At 44.5% G+C, this 17,617-nt stretch overlaps 1 protein-coding gene across 6 annotated transcripts in view; it reads left to right on the top strand.

Annotated features, from left to right (window-relative positions):
- The window catches only part of LOC135246904 (ribonuclease inhibitor-like), a 62,276-nt gene extending 46,495 nt beyond the window's left edge, over positions 1-15,781 (top strand). For 2 of the 6 annotated variants that reach the window (XM_064320176.1, XM_064320174.1), the window contains 2 exons: positions 13,797-13,933; positions 15,252-15,771. In XM_064320176.1, coding sequence (XP_064176246.1) covers positions 13,797-13,933; positions 15,252-15,328 — 214 coding nt within the window. In that variant the 3' untranslated portion in view covers positions 15,329-15,771. Of the gene's footprint in view, positions 1-13,796; positions 13,934-15,251 lie in introns of all 6 variants that reach the window. The other 4 variants (XM_064320178.1, XM_064320177.1, XM_064320175.1 and 1 more) reach the window with 4 other exon arrangements.
- Positions 15,782-17,617: the final 1,836 nt, after the last annotated feature.

Below are 17,617 nucleotides of genomic sequence, written 5' to 3'. Positions count from 1 at the left end.
ACCGTTTACAATTGGCACTAGTCTTCTGGCAAATTAGGCAGAATGGAGTGGATTCGTATTGCACAAAGAAAAACTCATCAGTCCATGTACCCTGAAATTTTCGGTGTTCGTCCTGAATTGACCGCACCTTTTTCTTTGCTGGTGCAGCATTGGTGTCTTGGGCTTCTAGGCCAAACTGATCTGCATTTCCCCCATTCTTTCCTCACGTTGCTCTTTCTCCTCGGGCCTGTTTCTAACTCTGTCACCGTCAGCTAATGAAGAATCACTTTTCTCGTTCTGCTTTTTTCTAATCATAAATCTGTCCATTTTGAGTGGGCAGAGGCCGAGACAATATTTGATATAACCTTATATCAAACGGCATTATGGAATATCGAATTTAGGCTTACGTGCTAAACTTGCAAAACCATTCGCAAATGCAAAGCTACACACATAGGCTATATGACTACCCATGATCCCTCGCTGTTACGTAGCCTACGTTCTTTGACTTATCTTCAGTATGCTGCGATCTGCCTGATAATTCATTTCAATGTGCTAAAACAGGACATACACGGAACATATAGAAGTAAGTTATAGCTATATTCTTATTGTTATCAGTACATATATTATATATGAGCTGCAAAACAAAGTCTCACGAGCCGCGTAATGAGTAACAATGTGCTACAGGAATAAGGTTGAAGGGTACGAGTGATAAGTGATCCTAGATTGGGAGTGCCCTGCAGAGAGTGCCCTGGGAGTGGTGGCAGTGTAGCACAGTGGGTAAGGAACTGGGCTTGTAACCGAAAGGTCGCAGGTTCGATTCCTGGGTAGGACACTGCCGTTGTACCAAGGTACTTAACCTGAATTGATTCAGTACATGTCCAGCTGTATAAATGGATACAATGTAAAATGCTATGTGTAAAACGCTATATTTAAGTCGATCTGGATTAGAGTGTCTGCTAAATGCCTGTAATGTAATGTGATGTAATGAGTAGTGATAGTTTGTCCAGGTACAGACTGAAGAGATGCGTTTTCAGACTACGGCAGAAGGTGGGCAATGACTGAGTGGTTCGTAGAGGAACAGGGAGTTCATTCCAATACTGGGGAGCTAGTGTGGAGAAGATCTGTGGTAGGGAGAACCATTCACCCAGAGGGACTGCAAGTCACCCTGCTGCCGCAGAGTGGAGTGGTCAAGCTGCCGTGTAGGATTGAATCGTGTCCTATAGGTAGATGGGAGCTGTTCTTTTGGCTGCAGTGCAGGCAAGGGTCAGGACTTTGAACCTGATCCTAGCGGCAATGGGTAGCCAGTGGAGTGACCTCAACAGAGGAGTGATGGGAGAGAACGTAGGAAGGTTGAAGATAAACAGCAGTATTCTGAATCATCTGTAGTGGCTGTATGGCATAAGCTGCTGGGCTTGCCAGGAGGGAGTTGCAGTAATCAAGACGGGAGGTCACCATAGCCTGGACAAGTAGCTGGGTGGAGTGCATAGTCAGGTATGGTCAAATCATCCTGATGTTATACAGGATAAATCTGCAGGACTATGATGTTGCCTTGACTGTCAGGGTACGGGGGGTGGGACCCAGGCGCAGAGGAACAAAAGACAAACTCAAAAAGGGGAAAATTAACAAAGACTTTACTAACAGTTTACAGGGAACAGAAAAGGCCACGAAGGACAAAAACACAAACTCAAAAAATATCTAAATAGAACAGAAAACAAGAGGAACTCACAACCACGGGCAGGGCAGAACACAGCCAGGCAGAGCACAAGGGCAGGTCAAAAAACACAGGCAGATACAAACGGTCAAAAACAAGCACAGATCGGGAACAAACGCAAGTCGGGAACAAACACAAGTCAGGAACAAAACACAAACAGGTAAAAAACGCAGGCAGCTACAAAGGGTCTGAAACATCCATCAGAAACAAACAAAAGGAACCAGCACCCGAGTCAAGGGAACAGAGAACTTAAGGGGGTAACAAGACACAGGTGAACTCAAAAAACAATCAAACCAAAAAAGGAGGGGATAACAAGACACAGGTGGGAACAATGATAGAATCACGAGACAATTGGAAACAATCATACAATTAACACAGGGAGAGCAGGACACAAAACAGAAGTGCCGCCATCTGGCGGCCCAACAGGGAAAACGCAGACAGGAACACAGGACCATGACATTGACGTGCTCCTTGAGGTCCTGCTGGTCATCCAGGACCACCCCCAGGCTCTTTGCAGAGTGAGAGGCAGTCACTGTGGTGCTGCCAGCAGTGATTAAAGCTCCCGAGTAGGGAGGTCTTGTGATGGATGAAAAGCAGCTCAGTCTTTTTGAGGCTGAGCTTCAGGTGATGGCTGGCCAGCCAAGTTGAGATGTCAGCCAGGTTGGAAGATATTCTCTCATTAACCGTAATGGAAGAGGGAGGGAAAGAAAAGAGTTGTGTATCATCAGCATAGCAGTGATAAGAGAAGCCATGTAAATTAATGACCGAACCAAGAGATTTGGTGTAAATGGAGAACAGCAGAGGCCTCCTGTGAAAAGGGGATGAGGTGCAGAGACAGACCCCATCCAGGTGATCTGGTAGGACCTATCTGAAAGATAGGAAGCAAACCAAGACAGGGCAGTTCCAGAAATGGCCATCTCAGCCAAGGTGGAGATGAGTAGTTTGTGGTCAACCGTGTCGAATGCTTTAGACAGTTCTAGTAGGATCAGGCAGTGGCAAGTGCCTCCGTCACAGCCAGGAGGGCAGTCTCTGAGTGCTCGGATCAAAAGCCAGACTGGTAAAAGTCAAACAGGTTAACCAGCATTTATTACAGTAAAGAGGACGAAGTTATTACATGAAGGACAAAGTTATTAGATTAACTATTTTTATTATATTAAGTGTTGTTACACTTGTTCACGTGACTCTGGTTTGTTTGCTTTTTACCTTAAATAAGATATAGCCCTGCATTCAAATGTGAAATCAATCCGTTGATGTTCAATTCAATAAACTTTATTTATTCCCGAGGAACAATTCATTTCTGGGCATTCTGTCAGGACCACTGTCATCAAAGTAGATCTTTATTGACAATAAAGGCAATACAGTTGTTTGGCGGTATGGCTCTGTTCTGGAGCTCTCCCGCCAACCACGCAGCCCGCGTGGATAAGGCCGGGAGGCCAGCAGCCAAACCCCCCTAGAGGGGTACACACAGAACAGATCCAGCAGCAAAGCAAGTTCTTAACACATAGGGATGGAGCAATGCAATTTCTTAACACATAGGAATGGAGAAATGCAAATTCATGAAACATAGGGATGGAGCTGGGGTGGTGGAGGGTATTTACAAAGCAACGTGCAGCAGCTTGCATGCAGGAGGAGCAGCCAAATGAGTAGAGGGAGGCTGTTTAAGTAGACTGCCCTGTTAGGTGAATGTACTGTGATAGGCGAACATCACTCAGCTGAGCCATCAGCTGATTCAGCCGGAGCGCTTGACTCTCATGGCCTGCCAGAACTACGCGATGCTCCATTTCTGTCAGAACCACTGTCATCAAAGTAGATCTTTATTGACAATAAAGGCAATACAGTTATGTTTGGCGGTATGGCTCTGTTCTGGAGCTCTCCCGCCAACCACACAGCCCGCGTGGATAAGGCCGGGAGGCCAGCAGCCAAACCCCAAAACAACCATACGCCAACATGCTATTAATAAGTGTCTCCGGCTGATGTGATGACCGTGTACGACCACCTGGAGGAAGCCCTTCATCCAGTCAGCTTGAGGCCGTCTATTTTTTACGTGGATCAGTGGTTATATGTACCAACGGCATGTTGGACGTCCCCCTGAGGCCAATAATTAGATGTATTATTAATTAATAAACCAGAGGAACGTACTATGTGTGATATGATATTAGGGTATGTGTACTGACAGCTTGTCGGTATTTCCCCTCGAGCGCCGAGATTTAAACTAAACCGGAGGAAATATACTACTACCTGCATCAGTGTAAATTAATCCTCACTCATTGCCATCCATACAAGCATGCATGGATAAGACCGGGAGGGGGCAGCAGCAAAAACCCCCAAAACAACCGTATGCCGACATGTTGTTAGTAGTTAGTCTTGGGCTGAAGTGGTGACTATGTGAAACGCCATTCGGCTACCGGAAGGGCCCTTCATCCGGTCAGCTCGAGGCCATTCTAACATTGTGGGTCAGTGGCTATGTGTACCAAGCTTTTTTGGCCTTTCCCCTGAAGCAAGAGTAAAATTAAACCAGGGGAAAATACTATTTGTAATGTTGAAGGCTATGCCGATGTGTATGGCCTTGGCTTCAATCAATCAAATTTATTTGTATAGCGTATTTTACGGCAGTCGTCACAATGCGCTTACAGACAACCCTGGCCTGAACCCCCACAGGAGCAAGCCTAAGGCGACAGTGGCAGGGAAAACTCCCTGTGGCAGATAGGAAGGAACCTCGGAAGGAACCAGGCTCAAGGGGGGAACCCATCCTCCTCTGATCGGCTCAGGGTGTTGATTGTGACAAGCATGTCAGTCAGTGGCTTAGCTACCTTGTAAGCCCAAGGCCATTCAAACTAATCACCAAATATTATTAGGCTATGTGTACCAACAGGTTGTTGGTATTTCCCCCCAGCACCGAGATTTAAACCAATTAGAGGGAAATATACTCCTCATATCAGTGTAATGAATCCTCGTTCGGTAGTAGTAGCAGCAGCAGCAGCAGCAATAAACAGCAGCAGCAGTAGGAGCAGTAGCATCAGCAGCAGTAGCAGTAACATCAGCAGTAGCGGCAGCAGTAACGCAGCAGCAGCGGTAGCACCCAGCAGCAGCAACAGAAACAGTACCAGCAGCAGCAGCAGCAGCAGCAGTAGCAGCAGCACTACCAGCAGCAGGAAACTGATTATAGAGGAAACATTGGCAGCTACGACACCGGTACTTGCCAGTAGACAGTAGCAGCCGTGCTCCTATACTGCAAAGCTCATAGTTTTTGAACGGAAATTGAAGAGGCTGAAGAGTGTATGCATCTTTTAAAAATTGGGGGGAAATGCATTCTACAGAGATTGGATGAACATATTACTGCTTCTGCCCATCAGGCGTCACGACGAGGCTAATCTTGCGTTGCGCTATCGGAAGCGACTCCTGCCAAATGGATACGCTGGAAAAGATGCATAGCCCGGTCCCGAAAGCCGAGACGATTGGCGATCGCGTTTTTGAGTTTTGCTTAATTCGCTGACATAAGGTCCACTCCGGGCGAGGGCAGGCATCGAAGCAATAAGGTTCGAAGAATTATTTCTCTACATCACTGTTTATATATTATTTAACAGTTGGGCACAGTGGGCTGCTTTAAAGTGCCACATTGCATTACTAGTAAGCTTACCAAATGAGTATATTAGGAGAGGAATTGGAACCAGTCTCTTATTTTTATTTTTTAACCATCGTATTGCACTCTTTATTTAAGATGAAAATGCAATGTACGATTAAAGAAAACTATGACAAAGTTGCGAAAGCACATGCTACAAAGGTGCCTGGAACCAGCCATAACCGGGAGCAGATGCAATGGATGACGCGCAATGCCATTCGCGTGAGCATGCAATTGTAAAGACAGCCAGGCCAATACCTAGGCTATGCGGAGCATGTCCGTACCAGGAGGAATAATTTGTCGTCAACATATGTGCTCAGTCGTGTGGTCACATGCCTGATCACATGCATGGTGAAGAAGTCAGAGCAGTGACGTGGAGAAGGCTACATCAAATCCCTTCTCCACTGTGATGCCCGTTTGAGTGTCATGGAATACAACGATACACTTATGAATGCGGAACGTACGCATTCGCGTCTTGCAACAGCACGATATTGAGAGAACCAGTTGGACGAGTCAACATTAAGCCCAATTTGTCTCATTAAAATGGACATTAGCAATCCCTAAACATTCAGTATTGTGATCTGACAGCTAAATTGGATAGCCAACCAAATTGTGTCCTCGCATATTTAACACCAGTATGAATTTAAAGTTTTCATTTTTCTGTCGCGATGATTGGGCCCCGATAGGGAACCGGCTTTTTAATCGCAAATCGTGAATCAGTGGAGAAAACTTTATCTGGTTCTGATGTTGAAAGCCGAAAGCTTGCATTTTACAACATTGGCTGTAGCCTACTTGCCGGTAACAGTCCAACACTCCTTGTAGTGTAGCGATTCAGCGAAGGGTAGAATGCAGCTTTGAACAATTTAGACGACTCTTCATCTCTCCTCTTGCAACACGACCTGCCGCCCATGTTCAATCTGCCAAACCTATAACAGCCAGAGCTTAACTGGCCATCTCGCAGCCCAATCCTCCCGGAATAACTGTTTACACCAGGAAGTAGGCCATTAGCCTACAAATACACAAACTATAGCCTAGGCCTGTGTGAGACATGGGGGCTATCTAGTAGCTGCGTAGTAGCAACTGCCCATAATCCATTAGCCGTTCACAATGAACAAAGATTCTTTATTGATACTCCTACTTTTCCATCTCAGCCAAGCGTGAGAACTTTGGCGTTTCCCAATTCAGACATTTCTGCTTAGATTTATGTGCACGAATCCCAAATTCGTGTAAAACGATTGATTGGAAGACCCCGCTCTGATCAACTAAGGGGTGTGCCTACGACCCAATTGTACTGCGTTCCAGAAGGTAGCCGAAAGCATTCACGCCAGGGATCCTTTAGCAGTGAGAGCATCTAGCGTTGACTCTGATGGTGAGCAACTGAACAATAAGCATGCCATTAACTTGTGCCCGCATATGTTGGAACGTTTCCACTTTTAGCGAAAGACTTGCGATATTTGTGAAACCAGCCCCTCTGTGAGACGTCCCCGCAATCAAATATGTATATTCGGTGTTGTCAATTTAGCGACTTTTAGAGGAGGCCATAGCTACTTTCCATAGAATATAGTTGGCAACACTGTGTATATTATGCGTTTACCACTAGACTCAGAGCTCAGCAGAATTTAAATAAGGTTGATGACATTGCCCGGCTAGAATCTGCAGCTAGCAGATATGGACGTGGCAGCAGCTTCCAGGCTTGAACATGGCGTCCTCCGTGGAGGGGCGGTGGCCGCCGCAAAGCAGCGCTCCTTGAATGAAGCTCCCTGGCCAGTTAGCAGTGACGACAGTGCACCGGTATCCTCAATAACTGGAATGTTGTCGCTTAAAACAACGCTTTTCGTGGCTGGCCCCAAATGGATCGCCTGCCTGCTGCAGCTATAGAGCTTGTACTGTGATAGGCGAACATCACTCAGCTGAGCCATCAGCTGATTCAGCCGGAGTGCTTGACTCTTGTGGCCTGCTAGAACTATGAGATGCACCATATTTGCCAGAAAAATAAGCTAAAATTCCCTGTTTTGCATGAGGGTGCAGCCATCTTGGAACAAGCTAGTTCCTCTCATAGCAATCTGGTTGGGCTTGCCCCTGGGTCGACGGTACTGCTGCCCCCGGTGCCGGACGGTCAGGCGGAGAGTAACGTTTGTGCCTGAGGACAGGCTGATTCCTGATCACCTCTCCCCTGCATTCTCTGAGCCCGAATGGCACAAGTGAATTTGTACATGTGCGTGTGTTTTTACATGTACATATATACTCCATAACTTTTTATTGCACTTTTTTTTACTGCATTTAAAAAAAAAATTGTCTATTTGAATTTCAGTTGTATGTGACGTCAGGTCATTGAGTAGCTATATTATCTCCCATCTGTTTTTGATGTTGATTGACAATAATGGAGTATCGCGTAGTTCTGGCAGGCCACGAGAGTCAAGTGCTCAGGCTGAATCAGCTGATGGCTCAGCTGAGTGATGTTCGCCTATCACAGTACATTCACTTAACAGGGTGGTCTACTTAAACAGCCTCCCTCTACTCATTTGGCTGCTCCTCCTGCATGCAAGCGCTGCACGTTGCTTCGTAAATCCCCTCCACCACCCCAGCTCCATCCCCATGCGTCAAGAATTTGCATTTCTCCATTCCTGTGTGTTAAGAATTTGTATTGCTCCATCCCTATGTGTTAAGAACTTGCTTTGCTGCTGGATCTGTTCTGTGTGTACCCCTCTAGGGGGGTTTGGCTGCTGGCCTCCCGGCCTTATCCACGCGGGCTACGTGGTTGGCGGGAGATCTCCAGAACAGAGCCATACCGCCGAACATAACTGTATTGCCTTTATTGTCAATAAAGTTCTACTTTGATGACAGTGGTCCTGACAGAATGCCCAGAAATGAATTGTTCCTCGGGAATAAATAAAGTTTATTGAATTGAACATCATTGGCATTAGTTGTGGCTGCACAATTCTTATTGCTGGATGGCTGACTTTCAATGAGCTCAACAATGAATTGGGAGGAAAGAAACAAAACAGAAAAAAAGGAACAAAGGGTCCTGTTGTATTGGTCCTGTTGTATCAAGTGTTTATATTATTGGCCTCAGAGAGAGAAACAGTGAACTGGATACAATATTGGCTTGAAGAATGCTGCCTACCCTCCCCTCCACGAACATTAACGGAAACATCCTTTACACCAGTCTGATACCCTAATCTAGGCAGGCTCCTGGAGTTTTACATCCGATATTGAAATGGAGTGATCTTTGTCTGCAACATGTTACCTGTGCATGTGAATACACTGCTGTCTGAGTTTTAATCACAATATAGACCGCTGCTGGGTCCGTACAGCCTGCTCACTGCTTATTCCTGTATTTTAATGTATAAACACAGTGTGCAGATGTTCCCCTGTCATACAGTACTGCACTGCTGCCCTGCTCTCCCTGGGAGTATCGGGGCTCCCCCACTCCCTGCCCGCTGATCCCTTAGCAGTGTGCAGCACCAGGGGGTCCTGAGACGGCCTCAGCACAGGGGCTCAGCTGATCCCTTAGCAGTGTGCAGCACCAGGGGGTCCTGAGACAGCCTCAGCACAGGGGCTCAGCTGATCCCTTAGCCCATAGTGATGGATGACAAAGAGATTTTACATTTATGCAACCTCATATTTGTACCCCAGTGAAACAGGAAATTTCTGCCACCTGGGTGCAATTAGGATCAGTGTGAAGGTCTACTCTCTCACTCTGGCTGGAGTGAGAGAGATGAGAGTGAGGGGGGCAAATGCCTGTGAAGAGATCTACAGCTGCACAGCCAAATCTCTGCCATAGCATTTACACAATCTGGGGATGGAGACACCATTCCCCGTACAGTGGGTTTCTCCTTGTCAGCAGATCAGCGCTCGTGTTCAGAATTCCTGGAACATCAATCAATCAATCAAATTTTATTTGTATAGCGTATTTCACAGAAATTGTCACAATGCGCTTCACAGACAACCCTGGCCTAGACCCCCACAGGAGCAAGCCTAAAGCAACATGGGTCACGCGTAACCACAGAAAGTGACGGCTGCTCCAGACCAACAGTCTGTGGGCTAGACCATGGAGCTGGAGGGAGCGCATGCCACCTTGGTGATTGACATATGCCACTGCAGTCATTATCGCAACGTATGAGCACATGATGTTGCTTTAGACAGCGAAGAAAATATCTGAGAGCTGACCATATAGTTAATAGCTAAAAGAATATTGATTCACCATGTAACCCTCCTGAGACCCCCCACCCAGAGAGGGATGTGTGTGTCCTTTTTTTCCGTATGAAAACGATCCTGAGAGGGGTTCCCTGAGTGTAAAAGTCTGTGTTTTCCCAGTGACGCAGAGTTACTGAGCGCTTGTGTGTCACCGTGAGACGGCGATGGAGATCGCGCACAGGGCTGAGGTGGAGGGATGAAATCCACCTCATAAAGCCCCTCATTCTTAACAGCCCCAGTGGCAAAACCTGAGAGGCTGACACCATCAGCCCCTGTAGTCTGAGGCATGTGTGATACTGCACTCTTGAGCCCGGTTTGAGCTGAGAGAGACATACTCTGAGAGATAAAATGCAGTCTGCTGATAGACAAGTTCACATGGATACAGAGTATAAATCCACTCCCAAGAACGTTTCACTCCGGGATGGGGAGAGATTGCTCTTGGGGAGGTTTACTCTGAAACCAATGTGTCAGATGTGTCAGAACTCACAGAGTGTCCTGCACAACTCTGGGTTTTGAATTGGCAGTAATCAGCCAATCGTCTGTATAAATCAGTATTCTGATCCTCATTAGTCTCAGTGGAGCCAGACCCGCCTCTACACAAAGACAGAACACCCGTGGACTCAGGGAAAGGCCGAAGGGTGGAACTGTGTATTTGTAGCAAACACCGCGATGGGCAAAGCGGAGGAATTTTGTGTGAGGGGGATAAATGCCTACGTGGAAGAAGGCATCTTTCAGATTTACTGATGTGAAATAGTGATGTTAAGTTAATCAATTAACTGTTAATTCTTAATAAGAATGTTTATTGATGAATTTCTATAGATTACACAGTTAGTTTTCAATTAACCATTTAAATAAATAACCTAATGTTGGTGATTAGATTTCAAATTAGAGAGGCACGGTTCCCTTGACTGGCAGCGTTAGTGAAACGTTATTGGTCCATTCCTGGAACATCAGTGCCATCTGAGCACGTCTTCTCAGCTGCTGGTCTCACCTTCAGCAGACTGCACACCAGACTGACCCCAAAGCACACAGACATGCTCATACTCCTTAACAAAAATGCTTAAGCATTAAGTTAAGCATATTTTAAGTCATTATTTTTATAGGCCATGGAGTACATTTTAATCTAATCAGTTAATCATTATTAATCAATTATTGGGTGCCGACGATTGATTAAAAGAATTGCACAAAAGTTTCCAGTCGTTCTGTCATATTGAACGTGAAAGAGTGCTGTATGTTAACATTTTGAAATTATATTGCCTCAAATGTTTGTTTAACACTGAGATCCAAGAAAGGAAGTTGAGAACCGTCCTTCTTTGGGAGCTGGAAATAATGAAAATAAAAACTATGTTGGGTTCGATCTCTAGGAACCACACGCATTTCCCCCTTTTTGTAAGAAGGAAGGAATTTATTCCTCTTAAACATGGGAGCGCTCTCTTGTGTTTGAGAGTAAATGACTCTGTTGAAATGGGGGGTTTCACTCTGAACTGGAGTCTGTAGCCCTTAGCTATAGTAGCGCTGCAGTGTTCTATGTGCTCTTCCAGGAGGGCGGTAGCCTCCTTTCGCATTGGACACGCTACTGTCTGTCAGAGCCACACTTGGTGCAACTGGATGCTTCTATGGAGGTCTGGACCGGATGTCGTTCCTTAGAGTTGGCTTACAAACACAAGATGATGAAAGAGAAGTTTATTTATGGCACCAATGCAGTGATTTGTTCGAGCAGAGATGCACACTTCAGTCAGTGTATAAGTAAGCCACGTACTTTGGATGCGCTGTAAGAGAAAGAGCACTTTATCATATGACAAAATATGAGAGTTGGCAATAACCATGAATAGAAAGCTTTAACAGTGTTAAGAGACTATCATTTTATTTACCAGACATGGCAAGATGGACTGGACACTATGCTGTAAGAGAGGAAAGGACATGCACCTGAAGAGATTGTAAGATAAAGAAACGGAACACAAAGAAATTGTGATGCATACCAAAATGCTTTTTAAGAAAGGACTTTGGATAATGAAGTAAATTGTTTGAGCTTCCCTTAAATGCTATCCAGAGAACATCTCCCACAATCCACACTAGTTTACATTTGACAAAATAGAGTCTGACCTGAACAAGACTCTAGTATCTACCGCCATCCCCAGGAGACCCCCCCCCCCCCTTACAGGGACAGGAGTGCTGCATGGTAATTATACTTACTGTAAATAGGGGGCATTGTACTACTGGTGTGCCCTAATGATTGAATCTATCATGCCTGTATGTGTTGCATGTCCTCGTGCAAGGGTTTACAGAGATGGTCCTTCTAAGGACTGTTTTATACATCTGTGTAGTCTGCATAGTTTGCATGATTTGCATTGTGTGCTACATTTGCAAATCATTTATATGGCATGTTGTACAGGTACAGGTTGTGATTTTCCACCCACTTACAGATACCTTCAATTCCATATCTTTCAGATCCTTTAATAAACTTTTATCACATCCATACTGTATGCTATAGGAACGAGGCACAGACGAGGCAGACAGTGCTGGCAACATGCCTGTTGAGGACTTTTATTGTGACAGCGGTGTCGCAATGAATGAAGACAGGAAAAGTGAAACACGAAAGACGAGATGAAAGACTACTCAAAGAGAGAGATCAGGCTACTCAAATGTTGGGGAAAGCAAAAGTGCTAGGGAAGTGCAGGTGGGTCCAAAATTCAGGCCACGAGGAGGGGCACGTCCGAGTCTGCCACAAAAAAATAAAATAAACGAGAATCAGAGACTCTGTTAGTCGATCAGTGAGGGGAAAGCCAGCACACCCCTGGAGTGAGACCATGAGGCCTATATAGGGCCAGCAGCTACTCAGGCAAAGGGGAAAGTGGTGTGGAAAAAGCACTGGTATGCTGCCGGTGGCCTGACTGTATCTCAGGTCCAGGTCTGAGTGTGGAGTGGAGGTGCTGAAACTTAGCCCTGTCCCTCCGGCGCTGTCCAGGTCTGAGTGCGGAGTGGAGGTGCTGAAACACAGCCCTGTCCCTCCGGTGCTGTCCATGGTGCTGCAGGCTGGCCGGTGAGACACAGGTGAAGTGGAGCTGAGTGGTGGCTGATGGCAGGGAGGGGCAGGGCTCCAGAGGCCCACACCACAATACATAAATATGAGCATGTGCATTACATCCTGTTACAGTGAATCTGCCTTTAGCTGTGTGTTAGTTTCCAGTGCTGTGGGAAGTTTGTCACAGAAGACCAAAAGGAAATAAGCAAAGTCAATGTCCACTCTGAAAAATGTGTCTTGCCTTTTAAATCTTTACTTTTGGTGGTGGCCATATATCCTACAGCACTGAAAACTAACTCACTGTCCACTTTGAAAGATGGCATCTGCACGTCTAGTATGGGATGGGAGGGTTAAGCCCAGAGAAAAGATCAAAGGTAGGTGTCACGTTCGGGAAGGTAGGACCCAGACGCGGAGTGGAAAAATAACACAGGAACTCAAGAGGTAAAGGGGCATAAAAGACTTTACTACAAAAAAGGGCACACAAACAGGGAACAGAAAAGGCCACGGTGGGCAAAAAACAAACTCAAAAATTCTTAAGAACTAAAAAAACACAGAACACAGGCAGGCAGAATACAGGCAGGTGGAACACACAGGCATATACACGAAAGGCAGAAAGGCATATAGACCCACAGGCAGAAACAAAGTCAGAAACACAAATGAAACGTATTCAGAAACACACAAGTCGGAAACAAACACAAGGAACCAGCACCCGAGTCAAGGGGACAAACAACTAAAATAGACAAGACACATGTGAACTCAATACATAATCCAACGAGAGGGAAGGGATAACGAGAGGCAGGTGGGGACGATGATGAAATAACAAGACAATAATGGAAAACAATAATACAATTAACACTGGAAACCAATGAGGGAATGAACAGAAATACAAAAACTGAGAAGTGCCGCCAACTGGCGGCCCAAAAAGGAAAAATAGAAACAAAAAGACAGAACAATGACAGTAGGTAGTAGAAAAGGTAGATGAGCCCTTTGCCCCAATTCAGAGAACTTAGAGTATAAAAAAGGGGACATTTGGGTCAGAATTACATCTGTAGAACTGTCAGAATTCAGTCCAGCAGGATGTTTAACTTTCAGGTCCAAAATACTGCAGAGTGTAGCACAGACATATTCCTCAGAGCATCATCAACCTTAAAATCCTCAATTTCACTCTTCATCGCTGAACACTGTCATTGGCACATTTCCCATATTAGATACATGCTTCATGTATACCTAATATAATAATACTATAATATATGAACTCTTCTTTGCAGACTGAACAACTGTAAACTCACACAGAAGTGCTGTGATATTGTGGCCTCAGCTCTCCAGTCATCAAACTCACCCCTGAGAGATCTGGATCTCAGCTGCAATAACCTGGGAGATTCAGGAGTGGACATGGAGAATATAGGTGCAATGTGTGGAAGTTTCAAAACACAGCACATTTTTGAAAATCTAGTGTCTACCAGCAATAAAAGTTAGTGGCAGTAATCAGTTGTGCTGTTCTGATACAGCCACTAGATGGCGATGCAGTGTAATTCCAGTTGATGCAGTAGTTGCATTGCTGTAAGATCGTGCCAGATGAACTGAAGTATAGCACAGCTCGTACACGGCTCCGGCACTGCTTCAGCTGTTAGCAGGTACAATATCGCAGGTCTGGCCAATAATATCATGACTGGTTAGATAAAACCTTCATGTTATTTTATATACTGGTGTATATATTTAAGTTGTCTGTGACAGTTAGCTGCTTAGTTCCTCACTGGCTCCGCTAGCTAGGTTGGGTCATGAAGTAACGTTAAGGTAGGTTGGGCTGGCTAGCTAGCTAACTCGTGCCTGTGACTGTGAGTCAAAGCGAAAGCTGAACTTAGAACAACGGCAACAGGTGTCAACTTGAGGGTCATGTTGTTTGATGTAAATGGTAAACAAATGATATTTGCGAAGTGTTAATAGTTATTATCAAATAATTGTGTCATGTAACTGTAGTTCTGTATTTTCAAAGAATGAATTAGCTGAGGTAACACAGTAAACAGCTCAGAGCGAGCTGGCATCGCCATGGTAACCAACCGACCCTCCTAACGGCCACGTTTTAAACAGCGTCGTCATGGTTACCGTCACGTTACTTTGGTGAGAGGTAAATAAGGAAGAGCGCAATTTTGTATTGAATGCGGTTTCATTTCACCTTGCTGAATATTTTAAAATTAATGTCAAAAATCCTGACAGACTGTATAATTTGTTAAACTTAAATTGTTTGATAACTTGATGGTTACAAGATTAGGAAGGAAATATTATCATTATAACAGTAATGTATTTAGCTAATGGGTTATACGAGTAGTTATACATTAACAGTTATATTTATCTATTCAGAGTGATGAATATTCAGCGTCTTTGAAATGTATAGATGTTTATGAACTGAAGAACATGTCAGGTGAGGTAAAGTGCACCATAAAAATGCTGTTTTTTGTGTTTGCAGATGAAATTAATATGTTTGCAAATAAGATAAGTTCATCACATGGAAAGGGTTATTAGAGCCCAGTAATTGCCTTAGACTATTGTGGATTAGTCAGAATACTTTATGAACTTAATTTACACACCCCCCTCCCTGTTTTTGTGTGTACATCTCAGGAATGCGTAGGTACATATGTATCAACTGTCAAGGTGAACAATGTCACAAAGAATTTGTGCGTGTGTTTGTGTGCGTGCGTGTTTGTGTGTGTGTGGTCTCTCCACAGGCTGGGTTGGTGTAATCTCACAGAGGGCTGCTGTGATGTTCTGGCCTCAGTCCTGCGTTCTCCTCACTCAAAGCTGAGAGATCTGGAGCTCAGAGACAACGAGCTGCAGGATTCAGGAGTGAGAGCGCTGTCTGCTGGACTGGAGGACCCACACTGTAAACTGCAGAGACTGGGGTGAGTACAAACACAAACCCCTTCAATCCAAAGGGCTACAATGTGACTAAATACAACACTGATGTCAATGTTCCTAATGTGAAAACAGACACTTCACGGAACTGAAACAGCATGTTCCTGTTCTTCCTCTTGGTAGAATTTGACTACACAAATGAATGAAGAAAATGAATTAGTCCTGTTTACTGAACTGTAGTGGGGTGTAAACTCAAATGTGTTTGATAATGACTCATTCCACATTCATGTTATTTTAGTTTAACACGCACAGCCCTGTTAGTTTATATTATATTACATTTATTTGCCAGACGCTTTTATCCAAAGTGACGTACAATAAGTGCATACAAAAGGTAATTGGAACAACTACATAACACAGGTCCAATAAGGTACACATGGTTCGTACGGTCATGAAAAACCTGGAAAAGTCATTGAAATTTAAAATGCAATTTCCAGGCCCTGGAAAAGTTATGGAAAATAATATTTTTTGAAAGGTTTTGGAAAAGTAATGGAAATATAGCTAAAGTTGCATCAAATATAATTACTAATTAATCCAATCATAAAAAATAGTATGTATAGTAATAAAATGTAAATTGGCACGTAACCTTCGCGGTATTTTGGTGGTGTGAGAAGTTAATTCGGTCCGGCTCAGTCTGTTTACAGGCACGCCTCTGCTGATGTAGCAGTTAGTAAACTGCGGAGTGTGGCGCAGTGGGTAAGGAACTGCGCTTGTAACCGAAAGGTCGCAGGTTCGAATCCCGGGTAAGGACACTGCCGTTGTACCCTTGAGCAAGGTACTTAACCTGCATTGCTTCAGTATATATCCAGCTGTATAAATGGATACAATGTAAAGTGCTAAGTAAAAGTTGTGTAAGTCGCTCTGGATAAGAGCGTCTGCTAAATGCCTATAATGTAATGTAATGTAATGTAATGTAAACGTAGGCCCTACTGTGCCGACAATATGCCCGGTGTGCAGCTTCAGTAATATATCAGGGCTCGAAATTAACTTTTTTACGTGGTAGCACTGGTGCTCCCAACTTCAAAAACTTAGGAACACCCACCGAAATGTAAGGAGCACCAACAATATATGCAATAGATTTTTTATTAATAAAAACGACAATATAACAGTACAGTTTACAAGGAACAGTTAAACTGTCACGCATAAAATGTGTCGACTCTTCAAGGAATTGCGTGTTATCCATTCAAACGACAAAGCGCTTCTCGTCACATTAATTCGGCTAATTAAATCAGTAAACTGCATCGGAGAAATTAGCTGTTCCAACCGGGTCGCTACACAAAACGTCCGCTTCAACTTTTCAGCTTTCGATAACGCTAATAAATTGAACATAAACTTTTGTCTTCAGGTAACATTAGTTACGCGTCGCGTGACAGTGGAGTGCAGGGAAAGGGAGTGATTGAAGGCTAATATTAACCTATTTAAAATCAGCATTAAAGGTAAGAATGTCAAGCTCGCGATTGGTTAGAAGGGTCACCGTCAGCTCACAAGGGACATGCTGAGCGTATTAGCGAATGTACAGAGAAAGAGACGTTCGACTGGAAAAAGAAAAAAAAAAAGGTCGCACCAGAACAATTATTTGCACTCGCACAAATGCTCCCAATTATATTTCGAGGTCGCACAGATTCAATTTCGGGAGCATATGCGACCAAAATGGTCGCAATTTCGAGCCCTGTTTGAGACATTGACAAAAATGTTAAACTATTCGAATTATTCGAATTGGTGTGTAACACACTGCCATGTGTTTGACACACACAGCCCTGTTAGTTTATACTAATGTGTGTATGGTGTGTAACACACTGCCATGTGTTTGACACACACAGCCCTGTTTGTTTATATTAATGTAAGGTGTGCAACGCACTCCTATGTGTTTGACACACACAGCCCTTTTAGTTTATATTAATGTGTGTAAGGTGTGTAACACACTGCTATAGGGGCGACATAGCTCAGGAGGTAAGACCGATTGGCTGGCAGTCGGAGGGTTGCCGGTTCAAACCCCGCCCTGGGCGTGTCGAAGTGTCCTTGAGCAAGACACCTAACCCCTAACTGCTCTGGCGAATGAGAGGCATCAATTGTAAAGCGCTTTGGATAAAAGTGCTATATAAATGCAGTCCATTTACCATTTACCATATTAATGTGTGTAAGGTGTGTAATACACTGCTATGTGTTTGACACACAGAGCCCT

The sequence above is a fragment of the Anguilla rostrata genome, unplaced genomic scaffold (assembly GCF_018555375.3).
Source record: "Anguilla rostrata isolate EN2019 unplaced genomic scaffold, ASM1855537v3 scaf0963, whole genome shotgun sequence".
Classification (NCBI taxonomy): domain Eukaryota; kingdom Metazoa; phylum Chordata; class Actinopteri; order Anguilliformes; family Anguillidae; genus Anguilla; species Anguilla rostrata.
The sequence above is the reverse complement of the archived record's forward strand: the minus strand, read 5'-3'. Positions and strand labels throughout refer to the sequence as shown.